The sequence below is a fragment of the Lonchura striata genome, chromosome 6, assembly GCF_050655825.1.
Source record: "Lonchura striata isolate lonStrDom1 chromosome 6, ASM5065582v1, whole genome shotgun sequence".
Taxonomy (NCBI): Eukaryota; Metazoa; Chordata; class Aves; order Passeriformes; family Estrildidae; genus Lonchura; species Lonchura striata.
Window position 1 is genome coordinate 11,058,113 of NC_140708.1, and position 18,611 is coordinate 11,076,723.

Genomic DNA, 18,611 nt, shown 5'->3' on the forward strand with positions numbered 1-18,611 from the left:
TGGGAAGCTGGCTGGGGCTAAACCATGACAACTTCCAATTGTCCCAAAATTATACTTTCTTGCAGTATTTTTTTTCTCAAGTCTAAGCTATTTACCTTACATTCAAAAAACATACAAGATGAAGATGATAATTGTCACAGTCTGACAAAAATGAGTGGCATTCTTTCTTTCAAATTTTAAAGTGGCAACGATGAATCAGCCCTAAGCACAATTTATAGTTTAACGTGAATAAAAATCTAAACTGTAATTGTTAACTTCAAAGTCTAGCTATTGAAAAAGGTGTTCTCACATTTGCATTCAAGACTGTATACTATTACTGCATCATATTATATACCCAAATCTTTTTAAATTATATCAGGTAAAGTATGGAAGCTCAGACTAGATAGCATTTTCTCATCTTCTTTAAGACAATTCATGCTGTAGCTACATCACACACACTATGCACAATTCAAATATATTTCTTTTCATTAGCTTTAAAGCTTTCAACACTATTTTTTTCAATTTCTGTAGGAAAAACAGTAACAGTTTGAAAACAGCAGCTGGCTTATATTCCTGAAGGAACAACTCTTTGCAGTTAAAATGAAGCTTGGATACTATTATGGAATTGCATGTCTGTTACCAGTCTGAAGCACTGCTAAGAGGGTTTCAAAACCATTGCCTTGCCCCATCCCACCCAGTGATGTAGCTGCAGACATAGTGGATTACCTATACCACACTTCCACACACTTTGTAAACTGAAAGATCTATATCCACACCAGTACAAGTTAAAATAATTGTTACTGCATTTAGGAGCCATCTCATCCCACTCCCCATGGAGATGTCCCAGTTGTGCTGCCATCAGAGTGGTGTCCTTCCCCTCAGCCCTACCATGGCCACACAGCAATACCCAGGGATGCTGCACAGTGACCTGGCATGCTGAGTGTTCTGCTGTCACTGCAGTGCAGCCAGAGCCCATTCCAAAGGTGGCAGCAAGGCCAAAAAAAAGCCCGTTGTTAACAGCTCTGCAGATTTTGCTCATCATGTCAGGCCACATTTAACCACAGTGGGGGATACCTGGCAATAGCAGCTACAAAGGGCAGGTAATGCAAAATACATACTACAGTGTTATGTTAATACAGCTAGGGAGAAAAAAAAATGGACCTGAAGTCCACATGCTATTTTAGAGCACCAAGGCATCTTTAGAGCATGTTGGCTATCCTCACCAGTGCCAGTAACTCGACACAGCACCTCATGCAGCAGCAGTGTTAAAATTAGTTAATGTGAGTTCTCCTGAATTTAGGCTTCACTGCAAAAATCTCAAACTAGGTGAACTCAAATCACCAGTGTGCTTCTAACAGAGAGACTTCTCCACAGCTAAAGTGGGGTTCTCCTGGGCTTGCACCACACACAGTTCTGACACCCTCACTGTTAGTGGGAAGTGATCAAGAACATGATACACCCATGCTGACTGTATGCTAAGGTATTGAATTTGATCGATTCCTTTAATCAACTCATGGAACAGGCTCCATTTAAAGGATCCTAAGACAAAGGGCTTAATCCTGAAAGCTCAAACTAAAGAAATACGTGCACAGTGTATTGCAAAACTCTAGGGTACGCCCAACACCACACCCTCTGCCACTACTGTTGCTATCTTAAATATAGACAAGTTGCTAGGTGTGTACCCTTTAAATCACAGTTTCACATCACAGGGCACTGATCTCTCTTCACATAGACAAGCTGGCATGACCACTGAGGATGACACATAATTGTATGTCTAAGTCCAGTTTCCCTCTATGTTAGCACAAGCTGGTAGCTGGTACACTGTGCTCCAAGATAAAAAGCCTTGCTTGCCCCTGTGATCAGCATGTTTATGCAACATTTCCTCACTGAGCCTCAGGGGGTGCCAGCAGAGGACAGTGCTTTCTTCACAAGACTGCAATGTAGCTTGATCTTACCCGTTTAAGGAAGAAAAGAAGAAGCCAAGGGTGGAAGAGAGGGGAAGATTAGCAGCAGGCAGATGCTGAGGCACAGACTTGGCCACTGCTCCCTTTGATAACAATTCAGACAGCTGTAGAGACAGCAGTTTCTGGGCCAGCACTCCAAGCACTGACTGGTGCCATTACTTCATGCTGTATAGAAGTGGTACAAACCCAGTTTTTGTTTACTGTGGTAGTTTATGATCATAGCACCTCACATCCAAGGCAACACTCCACTGCCCCCAGCACTAATGTTCTTTTCCCAGATGAGTTTGAAGAGATCTGAGAGGCAGAAATTATTGTATCTTTACATGGGAACAAGTGTATTTAAATAAGTCAGGACCAAGAGGAGAGCAATGGAAACCAAAAGTACAACAGACAACAAGGAGAAACACTGAATGCAACTGAGAAAATAGGCAAACATAAAAACTCAATTTATTAGCAAAAGATTCTGAGAAAATAGAATGTCACTTGGGTTTTTTTAAGAGAGACAAGACCCTTGACTTGCTTTTTAAAGTAAGTCAACATTAGGTAATTGAACTTTGCAACTTAGCAAGTAATTATGAGTATGTTGCTGCATATTTCCAATAGCAGGATACAACAAAGATACTCAGATAATTTATAACGGGGTGTAATAGCCCAAAGTCGAGTCCAAATGGGGAGAAGAGCTCCAGAAGTAATATCTTCCAAGTAGTCTATTCCTCAATTACCTGATATTAAACATTTTAAATGGAGACAGAGCTCCCAATAATGCATTTTTCAGTATCACTACTTTGACATAACAGAACTAACTGCATTATTTCTGTCTCTGAAGAAGTTATCTTGCTCCCAGAACCAGTAAAAAACTCCCCTCATAACTCTGACATAACATATACACGGCACTTATTTGACCTTAATATAGACCTCAATTTTAGCCTGTAATATATTCACATGTCAAACAAGAATAAGCACTCAATTATTAAAGATCAAAGGAAGCCCTTTGGTGTGGGCAAAGCAACAAAACCAGACATTTCAGGAATTGTCCTCATTCCTATGCAGGACAAGACCACTTCTGCTCATTAGAACAAGGCCTCATAAGCAGTACACATCATGGGCATTTTTTCTCATTTCATACAACCCGGTAGCAAGCCACAGAATACCAAATATAAATGTAAACATGATAAAACCATCCCTAAAACTACACAGGAAATACACCATGCACCTCATGCCCCAAAAAAGGTATTGATACCAATACTACTGGAAGATTCCTGAAAAATGCAAGTTTTCACTTACCTCAGAAAAAACATAATGAATAAAGCATTATATTTTAACTTGCATCAGCAATACTCCCAATTTTACCTCAAGAAACATTGTGGGTTTTTTTTTTTAATGTAACAGCAGAGGTCCATCTCTCCAGCAAACACTGACAAATACAAGCAATTTCTGCATTAGTGTATATAACAACTATATTCAATAAATCAAGAAATGCAAACCAACTCTATGTCAACTCAGCCTGGGGAGTTATCCCTTCTACATATCACAGGCTACATTCTTCCAATAGCACAGACTGGAGACAAAAAATGTCTCCATAAAAGCAAATAAATAGGATGTTGACATTTGGAGGGCTCACTACATGACCACTACAAATTACAGCCACTAACTCAGAGGAGGAATATCCCCCAGATATGTTCTGTGGCAGTTCAGATAGTCTAACAGTCAAAATCTCCAGCCATGCAGGACTTTTTAATTCTGAAGCTTATTTACCATCCCTAAGTTTTTAATCCAAAGTCCACTCTGGGGTTTCCAGGAACATAATAATAATTCATCTGCTTGTAATGCAAAGAGGGGCTGCTTAGGACAAAGGGAATGTTCTTATTTAAAACTCGACTTTCAGCGTTTTTTTTTCTAAAGAGTAGCTAATGACCTAAATGATAGAGAGAGGGAAAAACAAGAGTTTAAATTTTAACAGGAAACTAGTTCTGGCAGTATAGACCTGTCTTTAAATGTCCTGATGAAAAAATACCACTTTCACAGAAAAGTAATCTGTAGAGAACCTTCTAAAGTACATTCAAGTGTTAGTTTACAAGAACATGTATTTTAAAGCTATTTGTGTAGGAAACTTTTAAGTGTCAGAGCAGGCATATCAGTCTGCAGCATCACCTTTCTTTGTTGCCAGATATCACAAACTGTCCCTAAAGGCAGCAGCACTACAGGCTGCAGTCTCAGATTACACAGCCAGCTGCCAACATCAGGCAGCGAATTCACTGCCTACTGTGGGATTTGAGACTTTTTTTGAGCAGTTAATGCAGCTAAGTCATACACTTAAATTAGCACATGCAAGATTTACAGATGCTAGGGCAACCTTAATTCCCTCTTCCATTGGGTATGTATTATATCACAGACTTTAATTACCTGAGCACACACTCCATTTCCCTCTGGACTCTTACATCAGCCAGTTACACCAGGCAAGTTGCAAGGGCCAAAAAATTGAGGTTGAAACAGCAGCTGTGATTTTAACAACTCATATCTGCTTGGTTCTACAACTCAGACAGCCCTGGGTTTTTTCTGAAGTGGTACCATAATGGTTTGAGTTGTGTCCACAGAACCTGTTTCCACAAAAAATGACTGGCATTGAGCCAGCTCTGCTTATATTCAAAATCTCATACCACAATAACTCCACAAGTTAAATATTTGCCAATGTTGTTACACTATGCTATTATGGCACATTGCTTAATTTACTATCTAATATGCAGTCAAATTAATGAGATAATCATTTGCACTGAAAATACACACAGAAAGAGTGTAAAACAAAGGAGTATCTATTCCCATAATCTGATCACATCAACGGATTTTCAAGTAAAGATGGCACTCTTCTGACAAAGTCAAAAGCATTTCAGGAGTCAGAAAAAAAAACCCACATTATAATAAGGGGTTGGCTTCCAAAAACTTACATTTAGAGGTTGTTACCATCACAAATAGCTGTTAAGCAGCCTCTTAAATAGGTTACGAGACGTTTAAGTGAATGGTCAAAAAATACACAGCAAATTGTATATCAAGGTCCCTACTCCATAATTTAACCAGAATTCTGTTCAATTATGTCAACATGCATGTACAAGAAATTGGAACAGATTTCACATTAGGTACTCTCCACTAGAGGCCAAAATAAAGAGAACACAGACTAAAAAAATGGTTACGACATACTACCATTGATCATCTGGTAAGCAACTTTCAATTTTAACATACTAAATATTTCTCCCATTCTTACTTTTCCCTTCTTCTTTGACAACACACCCAACAGAGCTGGAGAGATGCTGTCCTGAAGTTACCCATTGCAAAACTCAAGCTACCAGCAGGCAGGGAGACCCAGTGAATTTCAAGGCACAAAGTCATGTCCTACTCCCTTGAAGAAGTACAATACAATCAGTTTTCTCACCTATTTTCACAACTACTGGGCCAAAAGGTAGCTCTGTTACAATGCTCTATGTGCTGCAACATGAATACTGCTCAAATACTGGGATTTGAGGCAAGACACAGACCTCGTCAGAAACCAACACCACATCTAAGCTCACAGACCCAAAAATTAGTTAGGCAAAGTCAGCAGCCAGAGTGTTTTAATACAAACTCTCTGTCCCAAGAACAATTTTTTAAGCAGCTCCAACTATTCAAGATTACATTATCACTGAAATTACTTAAAGTGGAATAGTAGAACAATACAACACAAGGGAAAAGAGGCTAGTATGGTTGTCCCATTTCCTGAGAAAATTCAGCCTTACTCTTTTTTTTCCCCCAGAAAGCAATCTGTTTCCAGCTGAATATTTACACAGAGGAGTGGGAGAGAACAAGAGCTGGGAGGAATCCTGAAGCACTTTCATTCAAATAAGCAAAATTTAATTTTACATTTCAAAAGGACAGAAACGGGAACCAAGTCCTGACAGACATGTGTTGGCTTGTTTTTCCTAGGACTGGAAGAGGCAGCTGTTATTTGGAGTCATGACATGGCAACACCTCTAGAACCAGCTATGACAATTCAATTCTGAGGCACAGCAAACAGAAGGAAAAAAAAAGGTACTGGAAGATGTCCATGCTGCAGGAGCCCACAGAAGGAATGTACTGCAGCAACTACCATGCTGGGGCAGTCCCAGTCACTCAGAGACAGCACTGCCACAGTCCCACACACATTTCCATGCCCTCCCCACATAGTGACAGTGTACAGCTGGTCCCACAGCCCCCTGAGCACCTTCAGCTGGCTCACTGTCCATGTGCCAGGCCAAGGCACTCCATTCTATTTATCTGCCATTTATAGAACCAAAGGATGTTACACGTGGAAAGAAGCCAAAGATCATGTAGGGCCACAGGCAGGGACACCTTCTACCAGATCAGGGTGCTCAAGCTCTAGTCCAACCTGTCCTTGAACACTGCCAGGTTTGGGAAAGCCACAACCTCACTGGATAAGCTGTTCCTGATGCAGAGTTCCTCCAGCTACCTTGGGGCCCCTTGAGATACTGGAAGGTGCTGTGAGGTCTCCACACAACCTTATCTTCTACAGTTAATCAGCCCCAAGTCTCTCAACCTGTCTTCACAGGGAAGGTGCTCCAGTCCCCTTAGGAACTTCACAGCCCTCTCTGGACCTGCTCAAACATTCCTTTTTATGTTGGGAACACCAGAACTGTGTGCAACGCTCCAGGTGAGGAGAGCAAGGAGCAGAGGGGGAGAATCCCCTCCTACCTGCTGGCCACGTTCCCTTGGATGCAGCCTAGGATTGCATTGGCTTTCTGGGATGGGAGCACTCCCTGCCAGCTCATGGTAAGTTTTTCAATAACCATCATCCCCAAGTCCTTCTCCCAGAGCAGCTCTCAATCCCTTCTCCTTCCAGGCTGCTGGTGTGTCTGGGATTGCCCTGACTCAGGGGCAGGACCCTGCACTTGTCTTTGCTGAGCTCCATGAGGTTCCACTGGCCCACTTCTCAAGCCTGTCATTGTTGCCCAGGACGGCATCCTTTCCCTCAAGTACATCATCAGCAACAACATTACAAGCCTGTCTGGGATTTTTTTAAAACTGGAAACTAGAATTCTTTTTGGAGACTGAATTTATTTTGTTTTTCTTTCAAGTAGGCAACCTACACTTTCCTCAATCTCATTCTGTCAGTTCACCAACCATATCTTACTTTTAAATGAACTTATAATGAGAAAGTATTTTCTGTATAACACTAACACGGATTAGTAAATTTATTCATATTTTGAAACATTCATAATTGAAGTCTAAATAGTATTTGATCCAGGCCGAAAAAGCACTGGCATGACCCTCCAGCAGAGCAGGAGCATTTTGCTGGGTATTAACTTAATTTTACATACTGTGCACTTTACAGCTATACATTTTCACTTTATTTCCAACCAGATCTACTATTGGTAAGGAATCTTCCTCAAAATCAGGTTGCTAAGAGAACTGGATTTTTTTTCCTTCTTATTTGCATATACTACAGACTATTCAGTCTGTTCCCAGCTCCACCCAGTAGTTCCACAATTGCATCAAATTGCAGTAATGGCATCTTACTGTCTCCCTTTTTAAAGGTTTCTTAGATTTATTAAAGTGGGTTGTAGTTTTTTCTGTGATACACAATTCTCAAAGAGCATGGGAAACAGACACTCACCAGATCCCTCTAGGTTAATTTTCTACAGTGTGATGTGTTTCTTCCAAACTTGTTTTTGCTGCAGAGTGCAAGAACCACAAAAATCTGCAAAATTTCCAAGTCCTACTGTCCAGTCATTTAACAGTGAAGTACAAAAAAAGTATTTACAGAGCAGTAGTAGGAACTCAGCCGACTCTTACAGCTACACTTAATCCTTTATCTCTCTTAGACAGCTCTTCATGTGAAAAAAGATCTGAATAGCAGCTGCCAGTATTTCACAACTTTGTCAGAGAGCCATTTTCTTCTCATTAGTTAAGAATTACTATATGTCCTTCCTTTTATTACCAATGCCCAGGCTCATGGTTAAGAGGTAACTTCACATGCTGGTTTGCTCATCTCCCCCACAAAAGAGGATTCTTTCTAGACAATTCCTCAGCAGAGGAGTGATGCTGAGGGCAGGAATGAACTGCATCGGAACACGCTCGCTGTGCTTGCCAACAGGTAATTTGTACACTTCAGTACCAGTATCTCAATGTGGCAGACCCAGACGTACCAGAATGAGGCACAGCCAAAGATCCTTCTGAGCTACAGCTCCAAATGCAGTAGTAATAAAAGACTTGGGCAAGGCATTGCCTCTCCAAAAGAAGATGTTAAGAAAATCAGGCATCCTGTATTTTTGTCCATACAAGACTGAAAATCAAAACCTTAGCCAGAGACGTGATCACAGGATAAGGATATTTTAGTACACAACAGCAGCACAATGGCCATCATCCACTCCTTTTTCAGCCAAGGATTATCATCTAAATCAAGAGTGCAAAAGCATTTCACTGAGCTTACAAAATAGGATAACTTATCCTGAAACAAGACGTACTTTGCCTCCCCAACCCCCTTCCTTTCCTGTCAGTAGCAGAGAACAGTTTATGGAACACAGGCTGCCTTATCATGATTTATGCTATATAGGCTTAAAGGGAGATGAGCCATATGAGTCAGTTCTTGCAATTCTGTGCAAATTCAGGCCAAAACCCATCTTTCAGACTGTTGGCTTCATTTTATGCCATGAAGGAGGGAGGGGGAATCACCACAAGTCTTCTGCACTGCCTAAAGCTGCTGGAATACTAATTAAAATTAGTTAGAAAAAAAGCAAGCATCGAGCAGGAATTAAAAGATATAGCCAGGAGCTGCAGCAGGTTATTGAGAACAAAATAAATGAAACAGTGTGGAAAAGATTACTGCTAATGGTCCAAATGGGCACAATTCCTGAACATTTCTTTTCTGTAACCCCAGAAGCACAAGGAACTGCGGCTTCAGAAAAATTAACATAACTGGGTTTCATTAACACATTATCCCCTGGTTACAAACTCAAAGACTGACTGTTAAAAAAACACAGAAAAAGTTGCACAAACAATATCCATCCTGCTTTGTATCAGGCTGTAAAATGAGCTAGTGAGTTCTTGAGGAAAGCAAAACAAACACAGGTCATTGCCCTATGGAAGCTGCATTTCAATACATCCAAAGGAAACTTCAGAACAATTGCATAGGCAACCACAAAACCATTCCTTCCTAGCCTTCAAGTGCCTAACTCTCACCTAACCATTGTAAATCTCTTTTACATGTTGGAACTATTTGTGTCTCTTATATCCTGGCTTTGTTTTTAGGACACAAAAACATTTTCTGCTATCTCCACTGGTAACAACTTCCTTGCATTCAGATTCGATGTCAGCAGGACTCAAACCCTGAACTGCTGCAGCAGTTAACAGAGCCATCACTAACTGGGTATGGGTGGAAGATTTGCTAACTAGAAGAGCCAAGTAATTAGCTGAATTATCTTTTCACAATGCTGTGTGCAGTTAATCACCTCCCTTGGTTCACAAGCATTGGCCAGAGGTAGGAGGTTATCAGAGCTGAGCTGGGATGGGGAGAACCCTGTCCACCTTTTCAATCCAACTTCCCAAAATCACCCTTGCACCTGGGACAGAACTACCTGAGAATCTGGGTACAACTTACATTACAATAGCCTTGGAAAGCTTATATCATTGCAGCTATGTTATTTGGAGCCACGACATGGCAACACCACTAGAACCAGCTACAATTCCCATGTACAGCCAACAGGGAAAAGAAAAAGGCATCCACTGGAAGCTGCCTATGCTGCAGGAGCTTTCCCAGGACAGTTTGCAGCAGGAGGAGGTAAAGTGTACTACACATCCCCCAGGTGTCATACAGTCACCACAGGCAAACTGAAGGGCAACTCAAATAAAAGTTTACAGGAGCATTTATTGATCTGTTAAGCATAAAATCCCAGTTTATTAGCTGCTCCACTAGAAAACTTTAAACTTCAGTAGGCCATGCTCAGAAAAGTTACACATAGTAAGAGGTTTACAACAGCACCGAGTGAAAGCCAAGATCAGAAGTGAAAACGTAGCCATTTCCAAACAGCTCAGCAACCTTCTCTTGTTCTACTGAGCATTAAGAAGCACTCCATCTCTTCATGCTTAACACAGAGCTTGTAGGAAAATACAGTCACAAACTAAGAAAACTCTGTGCTGGAGAGCTCTGAAATGCAAAGGCAGAGCTACACTAGCACAGAGTGCCCTGAAGCACAGCCTGGTGTGGCTGAGACAGGAGTGGCACACCCAGCTGAGCAGTGCGTTACCTCACACAGCGGCTGCACTAGCTTTTTCAGAGGACACTATTCTCACATTTTTCAACTCACCTGGTGCAACACATCACCATTGGAGTGCTGATAGGTTTCCTCTTTCTATCAGCACTGCTGAACTAAATCAGAGCAGTTCAGCATGGATAAACCAGGCTGAAGCCAAATCCCAAAACACACTGAGGAGCAGGCCACTTCTGTGGATTTCCTAGCATGCTTGCGTAGGCAGCCTACCATAAATTCACACTGCCTTTTACTCACTTAGTCTCTCTAACTGAAAAGACTACATTTTCAAACAACACTATTTCCCTGTTCCCACATCACTGTATATTGCTCCCTCCCAAAAGTAGCCCTCACAGAGCATTGCCACTACACAGAAACAACTGATCAGCAGTGTAGATAGCCCTTAAATAAACATCACCCTTACGCCTCAATGAGTTTCATTCCCTTGTTGCTCATACCTATTGAAAACAAAGTATTTTGTAGCTATTCAAGGTCAAAAAAACTCGCCTTTTTCTCACACAGATAAGGGTACCAGAATACCAAGTAAAACACTCCATGCTTGTGTAGGCAATGTTTTTAAGGAGTTCATGCCCTCAGGTACGGAAAGGGAGTTTGCAGAAACAAAATTAAAATGTTATTATTTTGATTAGATAATTACTCAGATTTACAGAACTCAATAGCAAGTGGACATTACAGCCAGAAAGTCAGACTCCAATGAGAAGTTAAGCAGTGCATGGTAAGCTATTAACAAACCAGTTAAGCTATTAACAAACAGCTCATTGTTTTACTATGCTTTATCATATAAGGTACTCATGATAATCTTATCATGCTGTTTTTCCCCTCCCTCATAACACATGGCAAGCCCCTTCCCTAGCAGTAGAGAATGAGACATAGTGCTCTAGTAGATAAAAGTTTAATTGGTGAAATAATCTCTCACAAAAAAAGACCTCTGTTTTTTTTTTTTATGACTGCTAAAGGGAAAAAAGTATGAAGAAAACAGAAAGGTAACTTGACAGTGCCTGATTAGGAATTGCTTCAGCAATTTTCCAGATTTGACAGAGACCTGTGGAATTCTTCCAAACTTCAGCTGCCAACTGCTTCTGAGCAAGTTTTGGATCACTTACTAGTATTTTGCAGTACACATCTTGTTCAAGTTTCCATTCCAAAATGGAACCCCATTTTGCCAGGGCTCTACTGGTAAGTACTTAGCATCATGCTCAACAGAAAAAAAAAACACCAATAACAAGGGAAAAAACATCTGATCCACTGACAGACTTCTACCTCTGTCATGCTCACGCATCAAGCTGCAAGCAAATCCAACAATTTCAGAAAAGAAAACTTCCTTGGCTCAAACAGAAGATAATATTTACCTGGTATCACATTAAATATATCAGAGTTCTAGTTAAACTCGTCCCTTAATGCCTCATTATCATCTATCACGACACAATCCCTGCAGCCTTGAGCTGACAAGTACTAGGACTGCACACTGAAATACCACTTCCTGCTTCTTGGAAGACACTTCTGCTTCAGATCTGCCATAGCTGCTCTCCAGCTGACTCATGCAGCTGAAACTGAGACATGCTTCTCTGCTTGCTACCATAAATTACAGAGCTTCTCTGTTACTCCACATGAGGAGGTGTGCTGTTCCAGAAGGAAAGACAACCCCCCTTCTTTCTGGAACCCAGGTACTGGGACACTAATGTTCATGCATGCTAGCATAAGGTCAGATGCAGAGGGAGCAATAACTCACCTACCTAAGCACATGTGAAAGAACAGGAGCAGAAATTTTAAGGAAAAAAAAGTCACAATAAATCCACATATACTCTTGAACAACCACCTGCTTTGATCTTACCAACCAACCTGCTGTTTTGCCCTGACAAAGTGAGAGCTTGGGACTTATCAGGCTTACTTCACTTGTTTCATTTCTGCACTGCTTCTCACCATCTGCTGTACATGGTCACCTTTCAAACAACTCCTTGTCTCAAGGAGCAGTAAAATTATCCTTCCCTTGATCTCTGGAGGCTCATCAGCCTTCTCCAGGGTGATAATGTCTCTGATTACAGCCCACAAGACTGGCTAAACTCAGTCACCAAAGCAGGGCACCCTTGCTGTTGTTCCCATTGCTTGTCAGCTTAGTCACCTAAACTGACAGAAGACTACCAAGACTACCAAATAGGTCAAATTAGTTCATAAATGTCCAAACAGCACCATCATGGTGCAAGGTAAATGGCAGGAATGGGAAGAAAGGCATTTATTTCCCTTTCGGCAACAATGAGCATTTGGATCAGCTCAAGCTGCATGTGAAACTGTACCCTATCCTGAACCTCCCAACCCAGAGCAATTATCATCCTATAATGATAATATGTAGTGCTTAGATGTCTACAGGCCACATCACACGGCTCTTGCCTGACAGTAAACATAATAGCAGTTAATCATGGAAGAGCAACAAACCCCCAGGACCTTTCTCCTGTACTTTCACCACCACAACACATATGTATGTTCTCTCCTTCCCTTCTTCCACTAAAAGGCCTTCTAGTCCACACACAGCTAATTATGTCTACATCTTTCCCCTTCTCTCATAATTTTCAATAATTGCCCAACCCCACCCCAAGATGGCTTACAACCAAAAAAAATTCAGTGCTGGAAGCAAGCTGCAAGGCCTTCGGAGACAGAATATAAGCTTATTTTGCAAGTTACTAGCATCAAGACCTGACTTCTTCACAGCATAGGAATAAGCACACTGACACAGACATTCCCTTCTCAAAGACTTGGCCCAGGGTCTTGCTCACAGCTTGTCACATGAGTCTAGGCTTAAAAAGGCAAAATTATAGTCTCTGATGTGAAGAGTTCATGTGCAAGCAATGACTGAACTTCCCCTCTTACCTGCTGGCTTTAGGCAGGGACAGCATGTTACTGTCTTTACCTGAGGATTTCACAGCACAGTAAGTAGCCTGGTGCCCAAAGGAGTCTGTTCAAGCTTCTTCCTTCTACTCAAGTTACCAGTCAGGCTGGATGGCATATTTCTTAACCTCATCTCAATGAGAGTCACACAGAAACTCAGAAAAATATTTACATTTAACTGGCACCTAGTAACTCAAGCACTGCTGTTCTGTCCCATCATGAGAATTATCAAATAATGCTAGTATCAAACACACTATTTACTTAAAACACCTTGCTTTGTTTATGTGAGACATTTTCATGAAATCTGCAAGGTCTTTTGCTAACTTAAATAAATATACTTTTAGGGAAAAAGAAACCTACCAACCAAAATCCAAGCCAAACACCACAACAAGCAGAGGGTCTCAAGACTCCTCTTACACCAAGCATGAAGATACTGATAGCTCTTTATACATAATAAGCCATGGAAAGGCATGGCATATCAATCTGACACAAAAAAAACACGACAGACTATCACAGGACAGAGCAGGCTCTAGAAACTGTTCACAGGAAAGCAACAGCTCTCCTGGTGTGCACTTGTTAAAGTTACTGATAAAGCAAACTGAAGATATGCAATAGGAAAAATACAACAATTGAAGTTAAAACAATTGAGAGGTTTGATATTTATTGACTTTTTAAAGGAATTGAGTTTTAATACAGTGAACAGAGCTACTTCTAGCAGTAAACCAGGCTAGGAAGAAGCATAAAACATGCTAAATTTAGACGTAAGCACTTTTGAGAGACTTGGTTATGTGAGAAAGTTGGGATCAAACATACAACCCTTTAAACACAGACAGGAGGTAAGGCTTTTCAATAAAATCTTAAGATGCTTTGAAAGTCTGCTGTCATATGAAGACATAAGCAAGCTTAAATCCTGTGAGTGAAGTAGATCTGGCAGGAGTAGTGACATGCAAGGAGCAGAAAGTTCCAGAGAGCACACAGATACCATGGCAGGGTATTTAGGTTGCACTTTACCAACTGCAGGGATAAGGATGTACTTCTACAGGAAGCACATCCCTCATTTCAGCTGGAGCAAGCCAGCCTCCTCCATACTGTGGGACGCTCACCTTGTTGTAGAACTCTTGCTCCCTGGGACCACGAGGTGGTGGCTGCAACTGCTTCAGGACAGTTCCATCTGGATGCTGCAGTATGCCTAAAAGAGAAGCATTTCCTTCAGGGCTTAGTTTTAAAAGGCACAGCTTTCTTTTTGCCTTTTTTTTTTTTCCCCCAGAAATAGTGACTTAACCATCAAGGACAGCCTATTGAAAAGCTGTACTGTTTCTGCTGCACACACAGTAGAGACAGAATTGTCAGCTCCTACATATAACCCTTAGCAGAGGTTTGCTTTCATTCCTCTTATTTCTACCCACTGAATAAATTCCTGGGTGTAGTTCTGCCCAAGGCCAACATAGTATTGGGATTTGACATTAAAACTTCCACCCCCAAAAACCCCATCATTAACTGAAAGAGATTATACAGACACTCCCTTTTAAAATAATTCATAAATTGTCTTCCAACAATGCCAAGACTTTAAAGGAGTACCACATTTAAAGCATTTCCTCACTACTAGAACAGAAATAAATGTCCTGTGGATGTACATCTGTACTAGTGGCACAGATAGAGTATGTCTTTACTACAAGAAGTAGCATCCCTACGGCACTCCAAGCTATCAGATGCTACTATTTGTATCACCCATAATTACAGTACAGAATTTCATCTCAGCCAGGCAACACCTTCATCAAGCCTGCACAAAAAAACCCTCCAAAATACCCTCACGAAACAGCCTTAAGACTCTCCAGCCACCAGTATTTCTGAATACCTGCAGAAGAAATGCAACAGAGTATCCAAGGATGCTCAAGACATGGATGTAAGCAAGAACTGAGCAAAATTAATCCCACTTCTGAAAAAGAATTTTTATCCTAGGATTCATTTCTAGCTTTTCAGACAGTAATTTGTTTTCCTTAGAAGGGTAGCAAAAATGTTAACTGTATCCAAAATAGGTTCTATTTTCAACTACCATGTGAGAAAACAGAAAAATGAGCCACTTGCTTTGCATCCCAAAGAGAGCTTGCAGTTATAACAGCAATTGTGTTTTTCACCTCTTAAAAACCATTATCTATGAATGGGCTCTGTTGTGCAATCTTGGAAACTACACAAAAATTTTAGAGACCAAGATATTTACTTCAAAACAACCACCAGACTCAGAATAGTTGTTTCAATAGTTTGCTATGCCAAAGGTTAGCTTTTAAAATTTGCGTAAAACGGCTCTCAAGTCATGTTTCTTGCCTAAAGTTGGATTTTATGCACTTTTCAAAACTGGAAAAATATTGCCACACATGTGCAGGCTACCACAACATCTTCAAGACACAGCAGCTTGTGTTCCCCCTTCCTGTACCCTTTTGCATATGCTGGAAACTACTCTGCAAAGTGCACCAAGTACTTCAATGGCACATAATCTATATGCGAATTGTTAACAATCACATTAAAACAAAATAGGTTAAACATTAAAATAGGTTTTATAACGCACACTCCTCAAAAATCTGCATGTTGCCTTCGCTAAGCAGACAATCTATAAGGTAGAAAGATCAGGCAAAGATTCCTGGAAGCAGAATCCACAGACTATTGGGTTGATACATATTACTTGAAGAGTTGAATATAAACTGACATCTAAAGTTCCCTCATTCTCTGCATTCTTGACAGGCTAGAGCACTTATTGCACTACTCTGTCACTGTGACTGGGGCAGGCCTGAAAACCAGAACCATGTTTCAACATACACCACAAAGATGTAAACTGCATAATCTTCCCTCTGATCTACAAGAAGCAGAGATCACCACCACCAGCAGATCATACTAACATACGGATGTTGGTCATGGGTTTGTTGGCAGCTTCCTGGGATTTTTCATCACAGACAGGGAATAGGAGAATTTTAACATATGAAAAAGCAAATTAACATTTTTGAGTAATCAACAGAACTATGTTGAACATAAACCCCTGAAATATCTCACAAACGTTTCTCCCTAGCTGTGGATGCAAAGCTTGCTACCATTCTGAAATGAGCAAGCAAGTCACTCTGAAGGAGACCAGCCCCTGTAGCTACAGAATCCCACTGCTGGCTTGGAGACCCCAGCATTTTGCAGGTACAGGCACCAAACCACAGGCAGGTGCAGGAGGCTCTGTAAGGTGACACATCCCACCAGGTGCTGTCTCTCTCTACCCGCCTAGGCAATTAAGCCACAACCCAAAGTCATTACTTTACTTACTACACACGATTTATCTGGGGAGGCACTACTGCACACAGCATCCAACAAAAGGGCAGTCACAATGCACAGCAGCCTAATGTCTACACATGCATGCAGAGAGGCTATGAGAGGCCTTTCTTTGCAAGGCAGCCACAGGGAACAAAGGGGAAAAGAAAGGTTATTCAGGAGAAATTTTACAGTGTACTTTTACTAGAAAAAGTAAAAGTTAAAAATACTTTGGATACCTTCAAGTCCTCTGTCTGTTTGTATGTAGGAACAGAAGGGAAAATTGAGTTACAAAAGTGAGAGCTGTGAGTACCAGAGTAGATTTGGTCTTCACTTCTACATAAAACAGTTTCCAAGATGAGATCATCAACCATGGTGGTACCTCTACAGAAAAGTCTTGGTCTAGCCCATGAGATGTACTGGAGCCAGCTTTACCTAACCATTGGAGTAGCACCTAAAATACAGATGATCACCTGTGCTGTTTGATCTAACTGCAGTAAGACTGATGTGCCAAAGGTAAAGCTCTCTCTGAAGTGAGCCTTTATGTTTATACTATGATGTATGAACATGGAACACATACACCTTCAAGGACCCAATGCACCTCCATTTCATTGCAATGTCTGCAACTGGGGCAAGGAACAAGAATTTCTGTGGAGATTATCAGCAGCAAGACATGCCATGGAAACAACCTGCAGGTAAGACAAACTCACAGAGCCCTTAGTGCTGTAATTCCAGTCACTGATGATCGAAAAGGTTCTGAAGTTCAGCCTTTGGCAGGGGCAAAGAGGAGAATGACTTTTTGTTGAGATTATCTGCAGCAAGGCACACCATGGATGCAGGCTGTAGATAAGACAAACTCACAGTGCCATTAGCACTGTAATTTCATTCACTGATAGCTGACAGGGTTCTGTAATTCAGCCCTTGGCCTATTCAGCAGGGGCAGTTCCTACTGCCAGGGTTCAAAGGCAATATGCCAGCAGGTACTCATTGTAGCTACTCTCAGAGAGCACACTGCAAACTGAATGGATGCATACCTTCCATCTGGCTGGGAGGCAGGAATTACCCCAAATGCAATGTCCTGGAAAGGCAAAAAATGCCATTTGGCAACATTAACTTGGCAGCTTGCTTTGGCACTGACCGCTGCCTATGCTAAAAGACCCCTTCATCAGAAGGGCCAACACCTTACTCCTCAACATGGAGCTAAAATATAAATTTAGAGCTGGAGGCATACTGTCTATTATTAGATCATTTCCTAGCCATTGGTGCAAATTTATCATTACATAAACAAGCAAATAACAATAGCTTAGTAATAATTTGCTGAAGTTTCTGGTGGCCAGAGGTTCAGCTGGTCCCGTTAGATAAACCATGCTGCTGACATCTGAGAGAACTAGCATGCTGGTACCTGAACTCCCAGTCTTTAAAAGGTGCCTGACAAAATGAAGCTGAACGGCAGAAGTCCTTCGGTTTAAGGGCGCCTGATAACTATCACGTCCTGACAGACTAAGGCCATTTAGGAAAAGCAGCAGAAGAATGAAATTTAGCAGCGGTTAGAGCGCTCCATCCACGGCCTGTGCGTAGCGGGGATCTCGAGCGGGGTCCCCGTCCGGCCCTGCCGGGGAGGCTCCGGTGCCCGGGCGCTGCCCCAGGCCCCAGCACGTCCCGCGCTGCTGCGGCACCTCCGGCGGGCAGGTGCGGCCGGAGCCCGGCGGCGGCTCGGCTACGGCGGCGGCGAGCCCCGAGCTCGCCCCGCGCCGCTCCCGCCTGCCCCGCCAGCCGCCGAGCCGCCCCTTCGCCGCCGGGCGTGAGGGAACTCGAAGCCGAACCCGCCCGCCACAGCCGGTCTGGGCGAATTCAGCTAAACGGAGGGAAGGGCGGGGGTGGGAAGGACTCCCTCGCAGGTGACCCGGCCGGGCCCGTCGCCCCCTCCCCGCGCCCGTCGCCGCTCACCGCCTTTATCCTTGCCGTACATGTGCCCGGCCACCTGGTGCGACAGCGGCACGCATCCGTTCAGCGCCCGCCGCCGGCCGCCCCCCGCCGCCGCGGGGCCCGGAGAGGCGCCGAGCACCGGCTGGGCCGCGGCCTCGGCCTCCTCCGCCTCGCCGCGCCCGCCGCCCGCGCAGCACCCGCGCCCGCCCTCGGGGCGCCCCGCCGGCCGCGGGGGCTCCGTGGCCATGTCCCGGCGGTGGGGGGCGGCCGGCGGCGGGCGGGGGGCGGC

At 42.7% G+C, this 18,611-nt stretch overlaps 1 protein-coding gene across 2 annotated transcripts in view; it reads right to left on the reverse strand.

The window, feature by feature from the left end:
* Positions 1 to 18,584, reverse strand: part of IPMK (inositol polyphosphate multikinase) — a 37,997-nt gene extending 19,413 nt beyond the window's left edge. Inside the window, exons 1-2 of one of the 2 annotated variants that reach the window (XM_085583149.1) lie at positions 18,364 to 18,584; positions 14,218 to 14,303 (exon numbers count right to left, since the gene is read on the reverse strand). In XM_085583149.1, the coding sequence (XP_085439275.1) occupies positions 14,218 to 14,303; positions 18,364 to 18,569 (292 nt within the window). In that variant the 5' untranslated portion in view covers positions 18,570 to 18,584. Of the gene's footprint in view, positions 1 to 14,217; positions 14,304 to 18,343 lie in introns of both variants that reach the window. The other variant, XM_021535788.4, reaches the window with a different exon arrangement.
* Between the last annotated feature and the right edge of the window lie 27 nt (positions 18,585 to 18,611).